This window comes from Pelophylax lessonae (genome assembly GCF_965119305.1).
Source record: "Pelophylax lessonae genome assembly, chromosome: 10".
Taxonomy (NCBI): Eukaryota; Metazoa; Chordata; class Amphibia; order Anura; family Ranidae; genus Pelophylax; species Pelophylax lessonae.
Window position 1 is genome coordinate 236,356,975 of NC_138777.1, and position 18,852 is coordinate 236,375,826.

The 18,852-nt window shown below is 46.5% G+C and overlaps 1 protein-coding gene across 1 annotated transcript in view; it reads right to left on the reverse strand.

Annotated features, from left to right (window-relative positions):
- FA2H (fatty acid 2-hydroxylase) overlaps positions 1–18,852 on the reverse strand; it is a 110,444-nt gene that overhangs the window by 24,933 nt on the left and 66,659 nt on the right. The window contains exon 3 of the mRNA XM_082269611.1: positions 9,606–9,748. Within this exon, the coding sequence (XP_082125737.1) occupies positions 9,606–9,748 (143 nt within the window). The remainder of the gene's footprint in view (positions 1–9,605; positions 9,749–18,852) is intronic.

Genomic DNA, 18,852 nt, shown 5'->3' on the forward strand with positions numbered 1-18,852 from the left:
TATTGTTGCTGGGGTGGATCTATCATTGTGTCGGGGGTCTTTTGTTGCTGGGGTGGATCTATTGTTGTGTTGGGGGTCTGTTGTTGCTGGGGTCAAGGTCTATTAAATCCCACACAAACTTCTTAGTACCACAAAATTATACTTGCTTCTGTATTCTTTAAAATGTGCAATACATGGAGGTGGGTAGGGGGTGGAAGCAAGGGACTGCTCTCAGAGGTGGGTAGGGGGCGGAGGCGAAGGGTGGCTCATAAGGAAGGAGTTCCTGCACCTATTCTCTGAGGAAAAAAGCCCTGCACTCTACTACCAAAAGTATTGGGACGCCGGCCTTTACACGCACATGAACTTTAATGGCATTCCAGTCTTAGTCCATAGGGTTCAATATTGAGTTGACCCACCCTTTGCAGCTATAACAGCTTCAACTCTTCTGGGAAAGCTGTCCACAAGGCTTAGGAGTGTGTCTATGGGAATGTTGGACCTTTCTTCCAGAAGCACACATGTGAGGTCAGGCACTGATGTTGGACGAGAAGGCCTGGCTCGCAGTCTCCGCTCTAATTCATCTCAAAGGTGTTCTATCGGGTTGAGGTCAGGACCAGTCAAGTTCCTCCACCCCAAACTCTCTCATCCATGTCTTTATGGACCTTGCTTTGTGCACTGGTGTGCAGTCATGTTGGAACAGGAAACGGACATCCCCAAACTCCTCCCACAAAGTTGGGAGAATTAAATTGTCCAAAAAGGTCTTGGTATGCTGACGCCTTAAGAGTTCCCTTCACTGGAAATAAGAGACCATGCCCAACCCCTGAAAAACGACCCCACACCATGATCCCCCATCAACAAATGATTTGGACCAGTGCACTAAGAACCCCGGCCTTAGTCTGCCTGCTGTGGAATTAATGCACAAGCCTGGATTTTTTTTTTTGCTCATCTTTGCTGCAGGCGGGGGACCTGACTCCACTTCTATTTTTCCTATGCAGTACAGCTCCATGTTCTGCATCTTCTATCTTTTCCTCTCTGTCTTTATCAAACTTCCGGTAGCGCAACACTAAGCCTCAACAAAAGCTCCTCAGCACAGCCAGTTGTCGCTTTAACGCCTCCTGTAGTTCTCAGTACTAAAGGGTTGGCGTAATGATGCAGCCAGTGGTCTTGAATATTGGCCCAAACAGTAGAGCGGCCATGCCCACGGCAGCCGGAACCACATAGACTTCTGGGACTTGTAGTCTCTATGCCCATGGCAGCAGGAACCACATAAACTTCTGGGACTTGTAGTCTCTATGCCCACAGCAGTCTGAACCACATAGACTTCTGGGACTAGTAGTCTCTATGCCCACGGCAGCCAGAACCACATAGACTTCTGGGACTAGTAGTCTCTATGCCCATGGCAGCAGGAACCACATAAACTTCTGGGACTTGTAGTCTCTATGCCCACGGCAGCCAGAACCACATAGACTTCTGGGACTAGTAGTCTCTATGCCCATGGCAGCAGGAACCACATAGACTTCTGGGACTTGTAGTCTCTATGCCCACGGCAGCCGGAACCACATAGACTTCTGGGACTTGTAGTCTCTATGCCCACGGCAGCTGGAACCACATAGACTTCTGGGACTTGTAGTCTCTATGCCCACGGCAGCCGGAACCACATAGACTTCTGGGACTAGTAGTCTCTATGCCCACGGCAGCCAGAACCACATAGACTTCTGGGACTTGTAGTCTCTATGCCCACGGCAGCCAGAACCACATAGACTTCTGGGACTTGTAGTCTCTATGCCCACGGCAGCCAGAACCACATAGACTTCTGGGACTAGTAGTCTCTATGCCCACGGCAGCCAGAACCACATAGACTTCTGGGACTAGTAGTCTCTATGCCCATGGCAGCAGGAACCACATAAACTTCTGGGACTTGTAGTCTCTATGCCCACGGCAGCTGGAACCACATAGACTTCTGGGACTTGTAGTCTCTATGCCCACGGCAGCTGGAACCACATAGACTTCTGGGACTAGTAGTCTCTATGCCCATGGCAGCAGGAACCACATAAACTTCTGGGACTTGTAGTCTCTATGCCCACGGCAGCCAGAACCACATAGACTTCTGGGACTAGTAGTCTCTATGCCCATGGCAGCAGGAACCACATAGACTTCTGGGACTTGTAGTCTCTATGCCCACGGCAGCCGGAACCACATAGACTTCTGGGACTTGTAGTCTCTATGCCCACGGCAGCTGGAACCACATAGACTTCTGGGACTTGTAGTCTCTATGCCCACGGCAGCCGGAACCACATAGACTTCTGGGACTAGTAGTCTCTATGCCCACGGCAGCCAGAACCACATAGACTTCTGGGACTTGTAGTCTCTATGCCCACGGCAGCCAGAACCACATAGACTTCTGGGACTTGTAGTCTCTATGCCCACGGCAGCCAGAACCACATAGACTTCTGGGACTAGTAGTCTCTATGCCCACGGCAGCCAGAACCACATAGACTTCTGGGACTAGTAGTCTCTATGCCCATGGCAGCAGGAACCACATAAACTTCTGGGACTTGTAGTCTCTATGCCCACGGCAGCTGGAACCACATAGACTTCTGGGACTTGTAGTCTCTATGCCCACGGCAGCTGGAACCACATAGACTTCTGGGACTTGTAGTCTCTATGCCCACGGCAGCCGGAACCACATAGACTTCTGGGACTTGTAGTCTCTATGCCCACGGCAGCTGGAACCACATAGACTTCTGGGACTTGTAGTCTCTATGCCCACGGCAGCCGGAACCACATAGACTTCTGGGACTTGTAGTCTCTATGCCCACGGCAGCCGGAACCACATAGACTTCTGGGACTTGCAGTCTCTATGCCCACGGCAGCTGGAACCACATAGACTTCTGGGACTTGTAGTCTCTATGCCCACGGCAGCCGGAACCACATAGACTTCTGGGACTTGTAGTCTCTATGCCCACGGCAGCCGGAACCACATAAACTTCTGGGACTTGTAGTCTCTATGCCCACAGCAGTCTGAACCACATAGACTTCTGGGACTAGTAGTCTCTATGCCCACGGCAGCCAGAACCACATAGACTTCTGGGACTAGTAGTCTCTATGCCCATGGCAGCAGGAACCACATAAACTTCTGGGACTTGTAGTCTCTATGCCCACGGCAGCCAGAACCACATAGACTTCTGGGACTAGTAGTCTCTATGCCCATGGCAGCAGGAACCACATAGACTTCTGGGACTTGTAGTCTCTATGCCCACGGCAGCCGGAACCACATAGACTTCTGGGACTTGTAGTCTCTATGCCCACGGCAGCTGGAACCACATAGACTTCTGGGACTTGTAGTCTCTATGCCCACGGCAGCCGGAACCACATAGACTTCTGGGACTTGTAGTCTCTATGCCCACGGCAGCCGGAACCACATAGACTTCTGGGACTTGTAGTCTCTATGCCCACGGCAGCTGGAACCACATAGACTTCTGGGACTTGTAGTCTCTATGCCCACGGCAGCCGGAACCACATAGACTTCTGGGACTTGTAGTCTCTATGCCCACGGCAGCTGGAACCACATAGACTTCTGGGACTTGTAGTCTCTATGCCCCCGGCAGCTGGAACCACATAGACTTCTGGGACTTGTAGTCTCTATGCCCCCGGCAGCTGGAACCACATAGACTTCTGGGACTTGTAGTCTCTATGCCCACGGCAGTCGGAACCACATAGACTTCTGGGACTTGTAGTCTCTATGCCCCCGGCAGCTGGAACCACATAGACTTCTGGGACTTGTAATCTCTATGCCCACGGCAGCAGGAACCACATAGACTTCTGGGACTAGTAGTCTTTATGCCCATGGCAGCCGGAACCACATAGACTTCTGGGACTAGTAGTCTCTGAATGGCTGTTGCTCTGTGCCCACCACCATACCACAGGAAGTAGCTGAATGCCACTGGAGCAGTCAAGGGATCGTTACATTCCATTCCTTCAAAACGGTATTTAGCTAGTAGTTTAACAATAAAGACTGAATGCTGTCCAGGGGTAGGGAAGGGCAGCGGGGAGACAATTCTTCTCTCCTGCTATAAAAAAACCACCAACATCTTCAAAGTTGTGGGCATGTTCTGTAAATTAAATGATGCAAATCCTCAAACAATCCATGTTTATTCCAGGTTGTGAGGCAACAAAACACGAAAAATGGCAAGGGGGTGAATACTTTTGCAAGGCACTGTAATCAATATGAATGTAACATATAAAAACCAGTGTATATATATAATAGTGCAACAAAGGAAGAAAAGAAAATGTGCCCAGTGCACATAAATGTCCAGTGACAACAGTCCAAAGAGAAGGTCTTCCGTATCTTTCAGAGGAAACTGTACACTCTTCCTGCCGTGATGAATTAGTGCATCCCAAAAGTGAATACGACACCCTGCGCGTACAGTGAGTGTAAAAATTCCCACTCACCAGATGATGTTGATCCTCCTTACCGTATGGCAATAGTATGAAAGAAAGCTTTAATGGTCTCCTTGACCAGGATGTGGTCTCCAACCGGTCCATCGGTCCCCCTTCCTCACAGTGGGTGAGAGCTCCAAATTGGATGCGGGGGATAGGAAACAAAAACGGAGAGCGGACTCCACATCGTGTAAAATTGTAAGATGGCCTTTTTTTTAGAGCCCATTTTGAAAGGCTGAGCAGAAAATGTAAACAAACTCTCCCATGCGGGCTCCACGTCATGTTTTAAAATTGTGCACGCTCGTGGAATGGCGACAAACTACGATACTTCAAAATCTTCATAGCCGACACTTTCAAAAATGTTACAGGTTACCAGTTTAGAGTTACAGAGGAGGTCTAGTGCTTGAATTATTGCTCCTGCTATAACGTTCGTGGTGATACCTCACATGTGTGGTGTGTACGCGGTTTACATACAGTGGGTACGGAAAGTATTCAGACCCCCTTACATTTTTCACTCTTTGTTATATTGCAGCCATTTGCTAAAATCATTTAAGTTGATTCTTCTTCCTCATGAATGTACACATAGCACCCCATACTGACAGAAAAACACAGAATTGTTGACATTGTTGCAGATTTATTAAAAAAAGAAAAACTGAAATATCACATGGTCCTAAGTATTCAGACCCTTTGCTCAGTATTTAGTAGAAGCCCCCTTTTGATCTAATACAGCCAGGAGTCTTTTTGGGAAAGATGCAACAAGTCTTTCACACCTGGATTTGGGGATCCTCTGCCATTCCTCCTTGCAGATCCTCTCCAGTTCTGTCAGGTTGGATGGTAAACGTTGGTGGACAGCCATTTTTAGGTCTCTCCAGAGATGCTCAATTGGGTTTAAGTCAGGGCTCTGGCTGGGCCATTCAAGAACAGTCACGGAGTTGTTGTGAAGCCACTCCTTCGTTATTTTAGCTGTGTGCTTAGGGTCATTGTCTTGTTGGAAGGTAAACCTTCGGCCCAGTCTGAGGTCCAGAGCACTCTGGAGAAGGTTTTTGTCCAGGATATCCCTGTACTTGGCCGCATTCATCTTTCCCTCGATTGCAACCAGTCGTCCTGTCCCTGCAGCTGAAAAACACCCCCACAGCATAATGCTGCCACCACCATGCTTCACTGTTGGGACTGTATTGGACAGGTGATGAGCAGTGCCTGGTTTTCTCCACACATACCGCTTAGAATTAAGGCCAAAATGTTCTATTTTGGTCTTATCAGACCAGAGAATCTTATTTCTCACCATCTTGGAGTTCTTCAGGTGTTTTTTAGCAAACTCCATGCAGGCTTTCATGTGTCTTACACTGAGGAGAGGCTTCCGTCGGGCCACTCTGCCATAAAGCCCCGACTGGTGGAGGGCTGCAGTGATGGTTGACTTTCTACAACTTTCTCCCATCTCCTGACTGCATCTCTGGAGCTCAGCCACAGTGATCTTTGGGTTCTTCTTTACATCTCTCACCAAGGCTCTTCTCCCCCGATAGCTCAGTTTGGCCGGACGGCCAGCTCTAGGAAGGGTTATGGTCATCCCAAACGTCTTCCATTTGAGGATTATGGAGGCCACTGTGCTCTTAGGAACCTTAAGTGCAGCAGAAATCTTTTTGTAACCTTGGCCAGATCTCTGCCTTGCCACAATTCTGTCTCTGAGCTCTTCAGGCAGTTCCTTTGACCTCATGATTCTCATTTGCTCTGACATGCATTGTGATCTGGAAGGTCTTATATAGACAGGTGTGTGGCTTTCCTAATCAAGTCCAATCAGTATAATCAAACACAGCTGGACTCAAATGAAGGTGTAGAACCATCTCAAGGATGATCAGAAGAAATGGAAAGCACCTGAGTTAAATATATGAGTGTCACAGCAAAGGCTCTGAATACTTAGGACCATGTGATATTTCAGTTTTTCTTTTTTAATAAATCTGCAACAATGTCAACAATTCTGTGTTTTTCTGTCAGTATGGGGTGCTGTGTGTACATTCATGAGGAAGAAGAATGAACTTAAATGATTTTAGCAAATGGCTGCAATATAACAAAGAGTGAAAAATTTAAGGGGGTCTGAATACTTTCCGTACCCACTGTATGCATTCGCGCGTCTTATGTATGCGTTTGCTTTTTTCTGCATGCTAACACAAAGGGATGGGGGGGGGGGGGCTTTACATCTTTTTTTTATTTCATTATGTTCATTTTTTTATCACTTTTATTCCTATTACAAGGAATGTACACATCCCTCGTAATAGGAATATGGGATGACAGGTCCTCTTTATGGAGAGATCTGGGGTCTATAAGACCCCAAATTTCTCCTCTACCTTTAAAAGCAAAAGATCAAAAAAAAAATGTTAATCTTTTGCTTTAAAAAGGAAAAAAAAAATCGCTTACTTTTGCCCTAGATCAGAAGTGACTTCATGACATCACTTCGGTCTAGGGATAGACAAATTATTGGCAAGGCCAATATATTGGGGGCCAATATGCACTTTCCCAATATATCGGTATCGGCCCGGAACTGGCCGATATTTTTCATTCTGCCTTCTTAGGCTGCCTCCCTCGCCTTGGACAGCCTCGTCTGGAGTCGGGACTAGTCTCGCGGGAGTGTATCACAGCCATACACCCACCCACAGCAGCCTGGTGCCAGCCAGCCACCCACCATACACCCACCCACCCACAGCAGCCCTGTACCAGCTGTAAAGATGAGAACATATTGAGGACTCTTAAAGACTTTTATATTATGTATTCATGTATCCATATTCACTATAGCAGTCTAGAGTCCCCTCTTAATCCCTGAATATATTTAAACATCATAGTTTTAGAAATTCAGTCTTTAGTCTGTTATGTTGTCTTTATTATGAATATGTGTCAACTATAACATGAGATGTTCTGCCAAGAGAACGTCCCTAACTTTCCGGGATAACAGATAAACAAATATATATTGGCTTAGATAAATATAGTTCCAGTAACCGGCCATTAATTGCATATTATCCATCATTTTTAATTGTCATACTCTCATCCTGCTTCTAGAGCAAGATGACCAAGAACTTTGCTAAATAATCAACAAAGGCTGTATTATGGCTGTTTTATAAAATATTGTGTAATCTTGTATGACTATGTTTTTGGACCTATGCCCGCCATAGGTTTTACTGTGTATAAAAGGATGTATCAAAAATGTATAAGGCATCACATGCTCTCTGTATGAGATGTGGTCCTTGCGCAAGTAATCTCAGTAAAGCTTACCTGAACAGATGCAAACCTGATTGGCGTAGATTATTTCATGGCTCAAACTTAACATTTGAACTTAACATGAACTTAACACAGCCAGCCACAGGCACTGTACCAGCCAGCCACAGGCACTGTACCAGCCAGCCAGCCAGCCACCCACAGGCTCTGTACCAGCCAGCCAGCCACCCACAGGCTCTGTACCAGCCAGCCACCCACAGGCCCTGTACCAGCCAGCCACCCACAGGCCCTGTACCTGCTAGCCACAGGCCCTGTAGCAGTCAGCCAGCCACCCACCCACAGGCCCTGTACCAGCCAGCCATCCACAGGGTTTGTACCAGCCTATGCCAGCCAGCCACCCACCACAGGGTGCCAGACAGCCAGCCACCCACAGACAGGGTGCCAGACAGCCAGCCACCCACAGACAGGGTGCCAGTCAGCCAGCCACCCACAGACAGGGTGCCAGCCAGCCAGGCACTCACAGGCCCTTTACCAGCCAGCCACAGGCACTGTACCAGCCAGCCACGCACAGGCCCTGTGCCAGCCAGCCACCCACCTTGTTAATTTTTTTACTTTAATCAATATATTTATTTTATTGGGAGCACATATCGGTGCTCACGGTAGTTCCTGCATTCATACACACGGGTTTAACTACTTGCCGTCAGCCCCGGCCAGGCAGAGTGACGTTAATTAACGTCACTTGCCTGTCACTCTTTTTAGAGCCAATAGCGGGCGAGCGCGTGCCCGCTGAGGCGCGCACCCGCTGAGGCTCGTTCACGGAGGAGTGCGGGAGTGTGACTGGTGGATCCGATGTCCGCCGGTCACACTACGATCGCCGGTACAGCGGGAGAAAGACAGAGCGGCTTATGTAAAAAAGCCGCCTGTCATTCTCCCCTGTGTAAAAATGAAGATCAGACGGTTCTGCTATGTAGAACCGTTGATCTTTGTTTTTACACTAGGAGACATGTCCCTGCACAGTTAGAATCACGCCCCTAGGACACACTTAACCCCTCCCTCTCCAATACAGTTAACCCCTTCCCTGCCAGTGTCATTTTTGCAGTAACAGTGCATATGTATAGCACTGATTACTGCAGTAATGTCACTGGTACCCCCAAAAGTGTCAAAAATGTCAGTCTAGGGTCCGATCTGTCCGCCGCAATGTCGCAGTACCGCAAAAAAAATCGCAGATCGCCGCCATTACTCGTTAAAAAAAAAAAAACACCAAAAAATGACAAAAATCTTTCCCTTTGTTAGTAAACGCGATAACTTTTACGCAAACCAATCAAAATACGCTTTTTGCGATTTTTTTTACCAAACATATGTAGCGTAAAACAATTTGGCCCGAAAATGTTAAAAAATTTTGATTTTTACATTTTTTTTGGGGGGAATTTCATATAAAAAAAAGTGAAAAATATTGTTATTTTTGCAAAAATTACGCTCTTTTTTTGTTTATAGCGCGTGATCAAAAAATCGCACAGGTGATCAAATACCACCAAAAGAAAGCTCTGTTTGTGGGAAAAAAAGGACGTGAAATTAGTTTAGGTACGACCGCACAATTGTCCGTTAAAGTCACGCAGTAAAAAATCGCAAAAAACCCCCTGGTCAGAAAGGGGGTAAAATCTTCCGGGGCTTAAGTGGTTAATGATTGTGCGGAGGGAATTTCATTATCAGTCACACATTCAATAGTCAATGTCCTACAAAAAAAAACATTGCATTCTTATCTTGTTCTTAGGATTCCAGAACATGGGGGTGTGAATCCCACCCCCGATCTCTGAAATATAAATATATTTAATATATTTAATATTTAAAATATATTATAATGTACAGTATAAAGAGAATGTATGTGGAGAACCTGCCTCCAGCAAGACAGAGGGATGCAAAAGCAGGACATGTCCCAGAATCCTAATTACTAATGAGGGGTTGAATGTTCCTTTAAGTAGAACGCTTACCAAGAGGTTTTGGAGCACCACTCTATGAAGTCTGAGTGGAAGAGTCGTATTGGCCGGTCCACAGGCTGGTGCACCCACTCATCGTACTTTTCTCGTAGGTGACCCACTTGCCATAGCAGCGGCTTCTCCCAGTCCACCAAATCCTGAAATCAGAGGGAAAGACACACAAACTTAGAGAATGTTATTATTATAAAGGATGTATATAGAACCAACAATTTGCTGAGTGCTTAACAAAATTACGGGAGAAAATACAGACACAATCCCAGAGCGAAGAAAATGTCTGATGAGAAATAAACCAGACAAAAATATGGACTTTAAGGGCACATCATAAGACAGACATGAAATACAACTGATAAAATTAACACATTTTATTGAAAAATTTAAAATAACATGTCAGCATTTGAGGTGATGAACCTCAATCCAAACAACGGGGTTCAATACATCATAATTGTATAAAAATTGCGCCTACAGGGCTACAATAATACATCGACACATAAATACTTGATTGGAAGAATAGGTCTGATTAAAGGTCGACGCGTTTCGCGGCAAGCTTCATCAGGACCACAGACAAATAAGAATATTCTTCTCCAACTGACACAGGACACATTTGGCTTTGGGCGGACATAGGGAGCAGTCAAGGCTTAGGGCACAACACCAGATTCTATTCTCAAATTTTTAACGGAAGAAAAAATTGCCAGATATATATCTTCCAATATCAGGATGCAGAAGAAGGGGCAGTCGAATGAGAACAAGGATAAGTATTAGCTGGTATATAGTATGTATTCAAGGCCCCCAAAATAAATCCTAATAGTAGGTATAGTCTTGTGACTGTAGTTACAACAACTGGCTGTTTGAAGATAAATACCAACAAGGAGGGGGTTCAGCCGAGGATGTAAATCAGGGAATGCAGAGAGAAAAATATATAATATACCTAACTCAATGCGGGAAGAACTCTAATATGGCTGGTCATTTGCCCTCCAAAATGCAAGGGGTGCCCATAAGCCATGCAGCAGTCTGTAACCTGCTTAGTCGCCCAAGCAATACAAAAATGTAATTTTAAAAAATAATCAATAAAACAAAATTGTAAAAAATAATAGAAAAACGGAATAAAAATAAAAACTACAGACACCGTCCTCTGCCCTACTGACAAAGTCCACTGCTGTACTGACTGACACCTTCCACTGGCCTACTGACACCGTCTACTGCTGTACTGACTGACGCCATCCACTGCTCTCCTGACACCACCCACTGCTGTACTGACTGACACCATCCTCTGCCCTATTGACACCGCCCACTGCTGTACTGACTGACACCATCCACTGCCTTACTGACACAGTCCACTACTGTACTGACTGACACCATCCACTGCTCTACTGATACCGCCCACTGCTGTACTGACTGACACCATCTACTCCCCTACTAACACCAACCTCTGCCCTACTGACACTGTCTACTGCTGTACTGACTGACACCTTCCACTGCTCTCCTGATACCACCCACTGCTGTACTGACTGACACCATCCATTGCTCTACTGACACCATCTACTGCTCTACTGACACCATCCACTGCTCTACTGACACCCCCCACTGCTGTACTGACTGACACCATCCTCTGCCCTATTGACACCGCCCACTGCTGTACTGACTGACACCATCCACTGCCTTACTGACACAGTCCACTACTGTACTGACTGACACCATCCACTGCTGTACTGACTGACACTATCCACTGCTCTACTGACACCGCCAACTGCCCTACTAATACCGCCCACTGCTGTACTGACTGACACCATCCACTCCCCTACTAACACAACCTCTGCCTTACTGACACTGTCCACTGCTGTACTGACTGACACCTTCCACTGCTCTACTGACACAGTCTACTGCTGTACTGACTGACACCATCCTCTGCCCTATTGACACCGCCCACTGCTGTACTGACGGACACCATCCACTGCATTACTGATACCACCCAATGCTGTACTGACTTACACCATCCACTGCTATACTGACACAGTACACTACTGTACTGACTGACACCATCCACTGCCCTACTGACACCGCCCACTGCTGTACTGACACCATCCACTCCCCTACTAACACCAACCTCTGCCCTACTGACACTGTCCACTGCTGTACTGACTGACACCATCCACTGCCCAACTGACACCATCCACTGCCCCACTGTCACCATCCACAGCCCAACTGTCACCAACCTCTGTCCTACTGACACGTCCACTGCCCAACTGACACCATCCATTCCCTACTGACACTGTCCACAAATGCCCTTGCAGAGTGCAACTGCACCTGCAAAGTCTATTTGCCTTTAGTAAATCAACCCCAAGGATGCAAAACCTCTTCTAAAGTCAACTGAAAAAAATTAAGTCAGTATCCTAATGAGTATTACTTTTTATCCCCCCCAAGAACAGAGTTACATTCATTCAGCATTAAGAATGTAATCAACCAAAAAATAAATTTGAAAGTATTAAAGTAAACCTGTGAGGGGAGAAGTATGGGCGCTGCCATTGTTGGCCTGTTCTTAAAGGTTCAGGTTCCAGGGCTAGAAAAATGATGACTTCTGGATGTTTGTTCCAGGTAAGTGACTTATCAGGTAAGTAACCTGGATCAGGATGACAGCCCAGGAGCCGTACATTAAAGATAGGTCAGCAATGGCAATTCCCAAATTTCCATCCTCGTGCTCTTTAGGTATACGAGGGTATAAATCCTGGGCCTTCCTATCACAGCCCTGAAGACTGAAAGCCGCACCCTGGATTACAACAATATCTGGTCAATATAGGAGAATGACGTTGGGTACCGAAGAGAGGAACCCTTGCCCCCAGTTTAAAAGATTTATCTTATCATCGCACCTGTTTTATCATTGACATCCAATTGAACCTTAGACTCCCTAACCACCATCTGTCAGAGCGTGGAAGCTTAACCCTTGCTGACCAGAACTCGTTCTGAATGGCACTAATTTCACTTTATGGCTAAAATTAGAAGGAAACACCTCCAAATTATTGACTTCAGGTGTTTTCAATGAAGGGTTTAAGACATTTTAGACAATTGTGCACTTTGGAGAAATGTATGGGGAAGGTTATTTTCTGTTCCAGCATTACTGTGCCCCTGTGTACAAAGCCAGCTCTATAAGGACATGGTTTGGTGAGTTTGGTGTGGAGGAACTCAAGTGTCCTACACCTCACCTACACAGAGTCCTGACCTCACCCCTACTCAACACCTTTGGGTTGAATTCCAATGCACATTGAGAGCCAGGTCTTTCCATCCAACCAGACCTCACAAATTCCCATAGGACATACTGCGAAATATTGTGGAAAACCTTCCAAGAGTGGAGGCTGTTATAGCCAGGGTCATCTTTAACACGGGCAAAAAGCGCAGCTGCCCCGTGCCCGGTCATTGCTGTGGAGCCCAAAGCAGCTGCTTTTTGGGCACACGCTGACCACAAATTGTTGATAAGTGGATTTGGCTATCAGTCAAGAGATGAGGGGTGGAATTGAATGTTGGGGTGATTGGTTGGGTGTTAGGTCTTCAGCCTTTACTGTGATAGGTCAGCTTGGTAAGGTAAACCTTGTCCAGGGAGATCTCCTGTCAGTCCCAGGCACAGTCACACCAACCCTCTCCCTTACCACGTCCAACAAGCTGCAGACCATCCGCCCACTGAAGAACCTGTTTCCAGAGGGTTTAATGGGGTGGGCTCTGGTTTTCGCCTGACATCCTCTGGACACTATCAAGGTGAGACCACTGGGGAGGGGGGAATGCAGAGGTCTGTGGGGGGAGGGAAGGGGGTCCTATGTAAAATTAGGGGTAGTATGGGTGGAGGGGTCCTATGAAATGATGAGGGTAGCATTGGGGAGGGGGTCTTATTTAATGATGGGGGTAAAATGGGGAAGGGATCCTGTGTAAAAATGGCGGTAGTATTGGGGGAAGAGGGTCCTGTGTAATAATAACCATAGTATGGGGGGGGGGGGGTCTTGTGTAATAAAGGGGATAGTATAGAGGAGGGGAGTCCTGTGTAATGATAAAGGCAGTATGGGGGTGGGGGATCCTGTGTAATGCTGGGGGTAAGTATGGGGGAGGGGGATTCTGTGTAATGATGGGGGGTAGCATGGGGGAGGGGTCCTGTGTTATAGTGAGGGTATGGGGGGGGGTCCTGTTTATTGATGGGTGTAGTATGGAGGAGGGGTCCGGTGTAATGAAAGGGGTAGTTTGGGGAGGGGTCTTGTGTGATGATGGGGGAAGTATTTGGGAAGAGGGGTCTTATGCAATGATGGGGTAGTATGTAGAGGGGGTCCTTTTAATGTTGTTGGAAGGGGGTCCTGTGTAATAATAGGGGGTTGTAGGGGGAGGGGGTCCTGTATAATAATAATGGGGGTAGTATGGAGGGAGGGGTCCTGTGTAATGATGGGGGTAGTATGGGGGAGGGGGGTCCTGTATATTGTTCTGGGGAGGGGATCCTGTGTAATGATGAGGTTAGTATGGGGGAGGTTTCCTGTGTAATAATGGGGGTAGTATGGGGGAGGGGTCTTGTGTAACGATGGGGGTAGTATGGAGGGAGTCTTGTGTAATGATGGGGTAGTATGGTTGAGGGGTCTTGTGTAATGATGGGGGTAGTATGGGGGAGGGGGTCTTGTGTAATGATGTTTTTTTTTTCCAGGAGGTTGAACCCTCCCTAGGCAGCTGTTACTGGGACAGAGATCATCATTGCGGGTCATCATCTTGACTTCTGCTCCAGCAGCAATTGTCAATCTATGGTTTCCCTCACTTTTCACTGTCACACTGGGAGCGAAGGTCATGTTATGTGTGCACATGATGTATATATGATTAGTTTGCACATTATCTACATATGAGCAGATTGTACCCGTGGTAATTAGTATTCACTTAGCGCTGTGATGAGGGTTTGCCAGGAGGACAAATACAGAACACCCTGGAAAGGTGATATTTCCCAGACAGCCTGGAAGATACAATATATCCCTGACTATGGTTTTCTTGGTCTGTCCTGACTGAGTATGGACTGAGAGCCTTCAAATCCTCACTAGACTAGGGAAGATAGAGAAGACTAAGGAAGACAGAGAAGACTAGGGAAGATAGAGAAGACTAGGAAAGACAGAGAAGACTAGGGAAGATAGAGAAGACTAGGGAAGACAGAGAAGACTAGGGAAGACAAAGAAGACTAGGGAAGACAGAGAAGACTAGGGAAGACAGAGAAGACTAGGAAAGACAGAGAAGACTAGGGAAGATAGAGAAGACTAGGAAAGACAGAGAAGACTAGGGAAGATAGAGAAGACTAGGGAAGACAGAGAAGACTAGGGAAGACAGAGAAGACTAGGGAAGACAGAGAAGACTAGGAAAGGCAGAGAAGACTAGGGAAGATAGAGAAGACTAGGGAAGACAGAGAAGACTAGGGAAGACAGAGAAGACTAGGGAAGACAGAGAAGACTAGGAAAGGCAGAGAAGACTAGGGAAGATAGAGAAGACTAGGGAAGACAGAGAAGACTAGGGAAGACAGAGAAGACTAGGAAAGACAGAGAAGACTAGGGAAGATAGAGAAGACTAGGGAAGACAGAGAAGACTAGGGAAGATAGAGAAGACTAGGGAAGATAGAGAAGACTAGGGAAGATAGAGAAGACTATGGATGACAGAGAAGACTAGGGATGACAGAGAAGACTAGGGATGACAGAGAAGACTAGGGAAGACAGAGAAGACTAGGGAGGATAGAGAAGACTAGGGAAGACAGAGAAGACTAGGGAAGACTAGGGAAAACAGAGAAGACTAGGGAAGACAGAGAAGACTAGGAAAGACAGAGAAGACTAGGGAAGACAGAGAAGGCTAGGGAAGACAGAGAAGAATATGGAAGACAGAGAAGACTAGGGAAGACAGAGAAGATTAGGGAAGACAGAGAAGACTAGGAAAGACAGAGAAGACTAGGGAAGACAGAGAAGGCTAGGGAAGATAGAGAAGACAGAGAAGACTAGGGAAGACAGAGAATATTAGGGAAAATAGAGAAGACTAGGGAAGATAGAGAAGACTAGGAAAGACAGAGAAGACTAGGGAAGACAGAGAAGACTAGGGAAGATAGAGAAGACAGAGAAGACTAGGGAAGACAGAGAAGATTAGGGAAAACAGAGAAGACTAGGGAAGACAGAGAAGACTAGGGAAGACAGAGAAGATTAGGGAAAACAGAGAAGACTAGGGAAGATAAAGAAGACAGAGAAGACTAGGGAAGACAGAGAAGATTAGGGAAGACAGAGAAGACTAGGAAAGACAGAGAAGACTAGGGAAGACAGAGAAGACTAGGAAAGACAGAGAAGACTAGGGAAGATAGAGAAGACTAGGAAAGACAGAAAAGACTAGGGAAGACAGAGAAGACTAGGAAAGACAGAGAAGATTAGGGAAGATAGAGAAGACTAGGGAAGACAGAGAAGATTAGGGAAAACAGAGAAGACTAGGGAAGATAAAGAAGACAGAGAAGACTAGGGAAGATAAAGAAGACAGAGAAGACTAGGGAAGACAGAGAAGATTAGGGAAGACAGAGAAGACTAGGGAAGATAGAGACGACTAGGGAGGATAGAGAAGACTAGGAAGACAGAGAAGACAAAAGAATACCTTGCACCTTCAAGTCCTCCTCACACACTTCCTATAGGGCTGAGGTGGAATATTAGAATGTACAGTTTTAGGACCACTTTAGGCAAAGGAGAATTTTTTGCTCAAGACCACCTAAACAAGCGATTTGTTGGGACATTTGGAACTAATGGAGCTAGGATTCTGCATCTGTATAAAGGCTCAGAGAAGCCAAGAAGGGAACGCCATTGTGTCAGTTTGATCCTAAATATATTTTGTCAAAGTACAAAACAATGGTTGGACCTCATCCATCCTGTCCTGCCATTGGCTCTTATTCAGCACTAATATTCAATAAAACAGAGGTTCTGCTGTAAGTACTCCTCCTCTCCTCCCCCGCCACATTTGCATGTCATTTTTTTGTGGGGAGGAGCGGGTACCTAGTTTTGACAGGAACCCCCCCCCCCCCCTGCAGTCTTCTGGGACACGTCACAGGTCCCAGAAGACTGCAAGACCATTAAAGAGGTGCAGCATGACTAGCGCATGCGCATCCGGCTGTGAAGCCACAAGCTGTCCCAGCCGGGTGCCAACAGTTGAAACCACATTGCTGGATCCTGGGACAGGGGAGTGTTTATTAAATGTCTGAAATTACACTTTTTATAGCTGCTGACTTTTAGTAAACACAAAATGGAAAGAAAGAAAGAAAGAAAGAAAGAAAGAAAGAAAGAAAGAAAGAAAGAAAGAAAGAAAGAAAGAAAGAAAGAAAGGAAGGGAAGGGAAGGAAGAGAGGAAAAAGAGAAAAAGGAGATAAAAAAGAGAAAAAAAAAAAGAAGGGAAAGGAAAAGTGAAAGATAAATGCTGGTAAAATGAAAAGGGAAGGAGGAGAAATAATAAAGAGAGGAGGAGCGCTGCATATTTGCTGTTTTGAATTTTATTTGTACTGTATTGTACCTTATTATTCTATATGCTCAATGTTGAGCGCTTTGTTTACTGTACCAAATGTCTTATCTCCTTTAATAAAAAGAGTTTAAAAAAAAAAAGAGGAGAGAGGAGAGAAGAGAAGGGATGGGAGAGAAGGAGAGAGGAGAGGAGAGGAGAGGAGAGAGAAGAGGAGAGGAAAAAGAAGAGAGAAGAGGAGAGAGAAGAGGGGAGGAAGAAGAGGAGAGGAGAGGAGGGAGAAGAGGGGATGTGAGAGAGGAGAGGAGAGGAGAGGAGAGGGGAGGAGTGGAGAGGTGTACAGAGGAAAGAGGAGAGGAGGACAGAGGAAAGGGGAGAGGAGAGGAGAGAAGGGAGGGGAGGAGAGAGGAGAGAGGGGAGAGAGGAGAGGAGAGGGAAGAGGAGAGGAGAGAGAAGAGGAGAGGAGAGGGAAGAGAAGAGGAGAGGAGAGGGAAGAGGAAAGGGAAGAGGAGAGGGAAGAGGAGAGGTGAGAGAAGAGGAGAGGAGAGGGAAGAGGAGAGGAGAGGGAAGAGGAAAGGGAAGAGGAGAGGGAAGAGGAGAGGAGAGGGAAGAGGAAAGGAGAGAGAAGAGGAGAGGAGAGGAGGGGAAAGAGGAGAGGGAAGAGGAGAGGAGAGAGAAGAGGAGAGGGACGAGGAGAGGAGAGAGAAGAGGAGAGGGACGAGGAGAGGAGAGGGAAGAGGAGAGGGAAGAGGAGAGAGGGAGAGGGAGAGGAGAAAGAAATGAAGCAAAATAAAAAAAAAAAAAAAAAAGGGAAAAAATAAAGAAAAGAGGAAGGAAGGAAAAAGAAATTGAAAAAGTAGAACAAGACAGCAAGAAAGGAAGTAAGGAAGGAAGGAAGGAAGGGGGAAAGGATGGAAGGGGGAAAGGAAGGAAGGAAGGAAGGAAGGGTGGAAGGGGGAAAGGAAGCAAGGAAGGAAGGGAAAAAGGAAGGGGGAAAGGAAGGAAGGGGGAAAGGAAGGCAGGAAGGGGGAAAGAAAAGAAGGAAAAAAGAAAAGAAGGGGAAGAAGGGAGAAGAAAAGGAAGAAGAAAATGTAAAATAAAATGTAAACAGTTTCTACTGATCCAAGCAAAGTGCGGCATCATAAGGCGTCCACTCCTAACCTAACACTGCCACCCACCTACCTTTTCCCGCACCGCAACCCACCAATATCCAATGTTCCTGTGTAAATGGAGACTTCATGAAGGTTGGAATTTGATTGGTGCTCGGCACTCTCCCGGGTCACCGTTCTCGGGACTGGCAATGGGCCACCGGCAATGCAATGGTGGGAGAATGCAGGTGTGAGGTTTAGGCTTATAGCCGGGTTCCAGCTGTGGGAGGACTGCGGGGCTCTCAGCTGGTATTCTTCTTGGTTTATTTACTTACTGAAAAGGATTGTCAGCCCCCGTTCCCTCTGGTGTGATTTGTCAGTTCCAAATCGCATGACAAGTCACACCCCATTGTTGGCGATGGAACTGTTCAAATGGCCGTGACTCGTGTCGCAGTAACTTTGAAAAAAGGTTCCTGCACTACTTTTTTCCGATTTCATTGCGACTTGCATAGACTTCTGTTAAACGAAGTTGCAAGCTGCAATGAAATCCAAGGTGCAAATCGCACTTAAATCTGCGGCTTTGAAATCGTGCTGAAGTTGCATAATTTCAAAGCTGCACCAGTGAACCAGGGCTTTCATCCTCTTTCATGCTTTTATTTTATAATACCTACAAGAGGTTCTAACACTCCCCT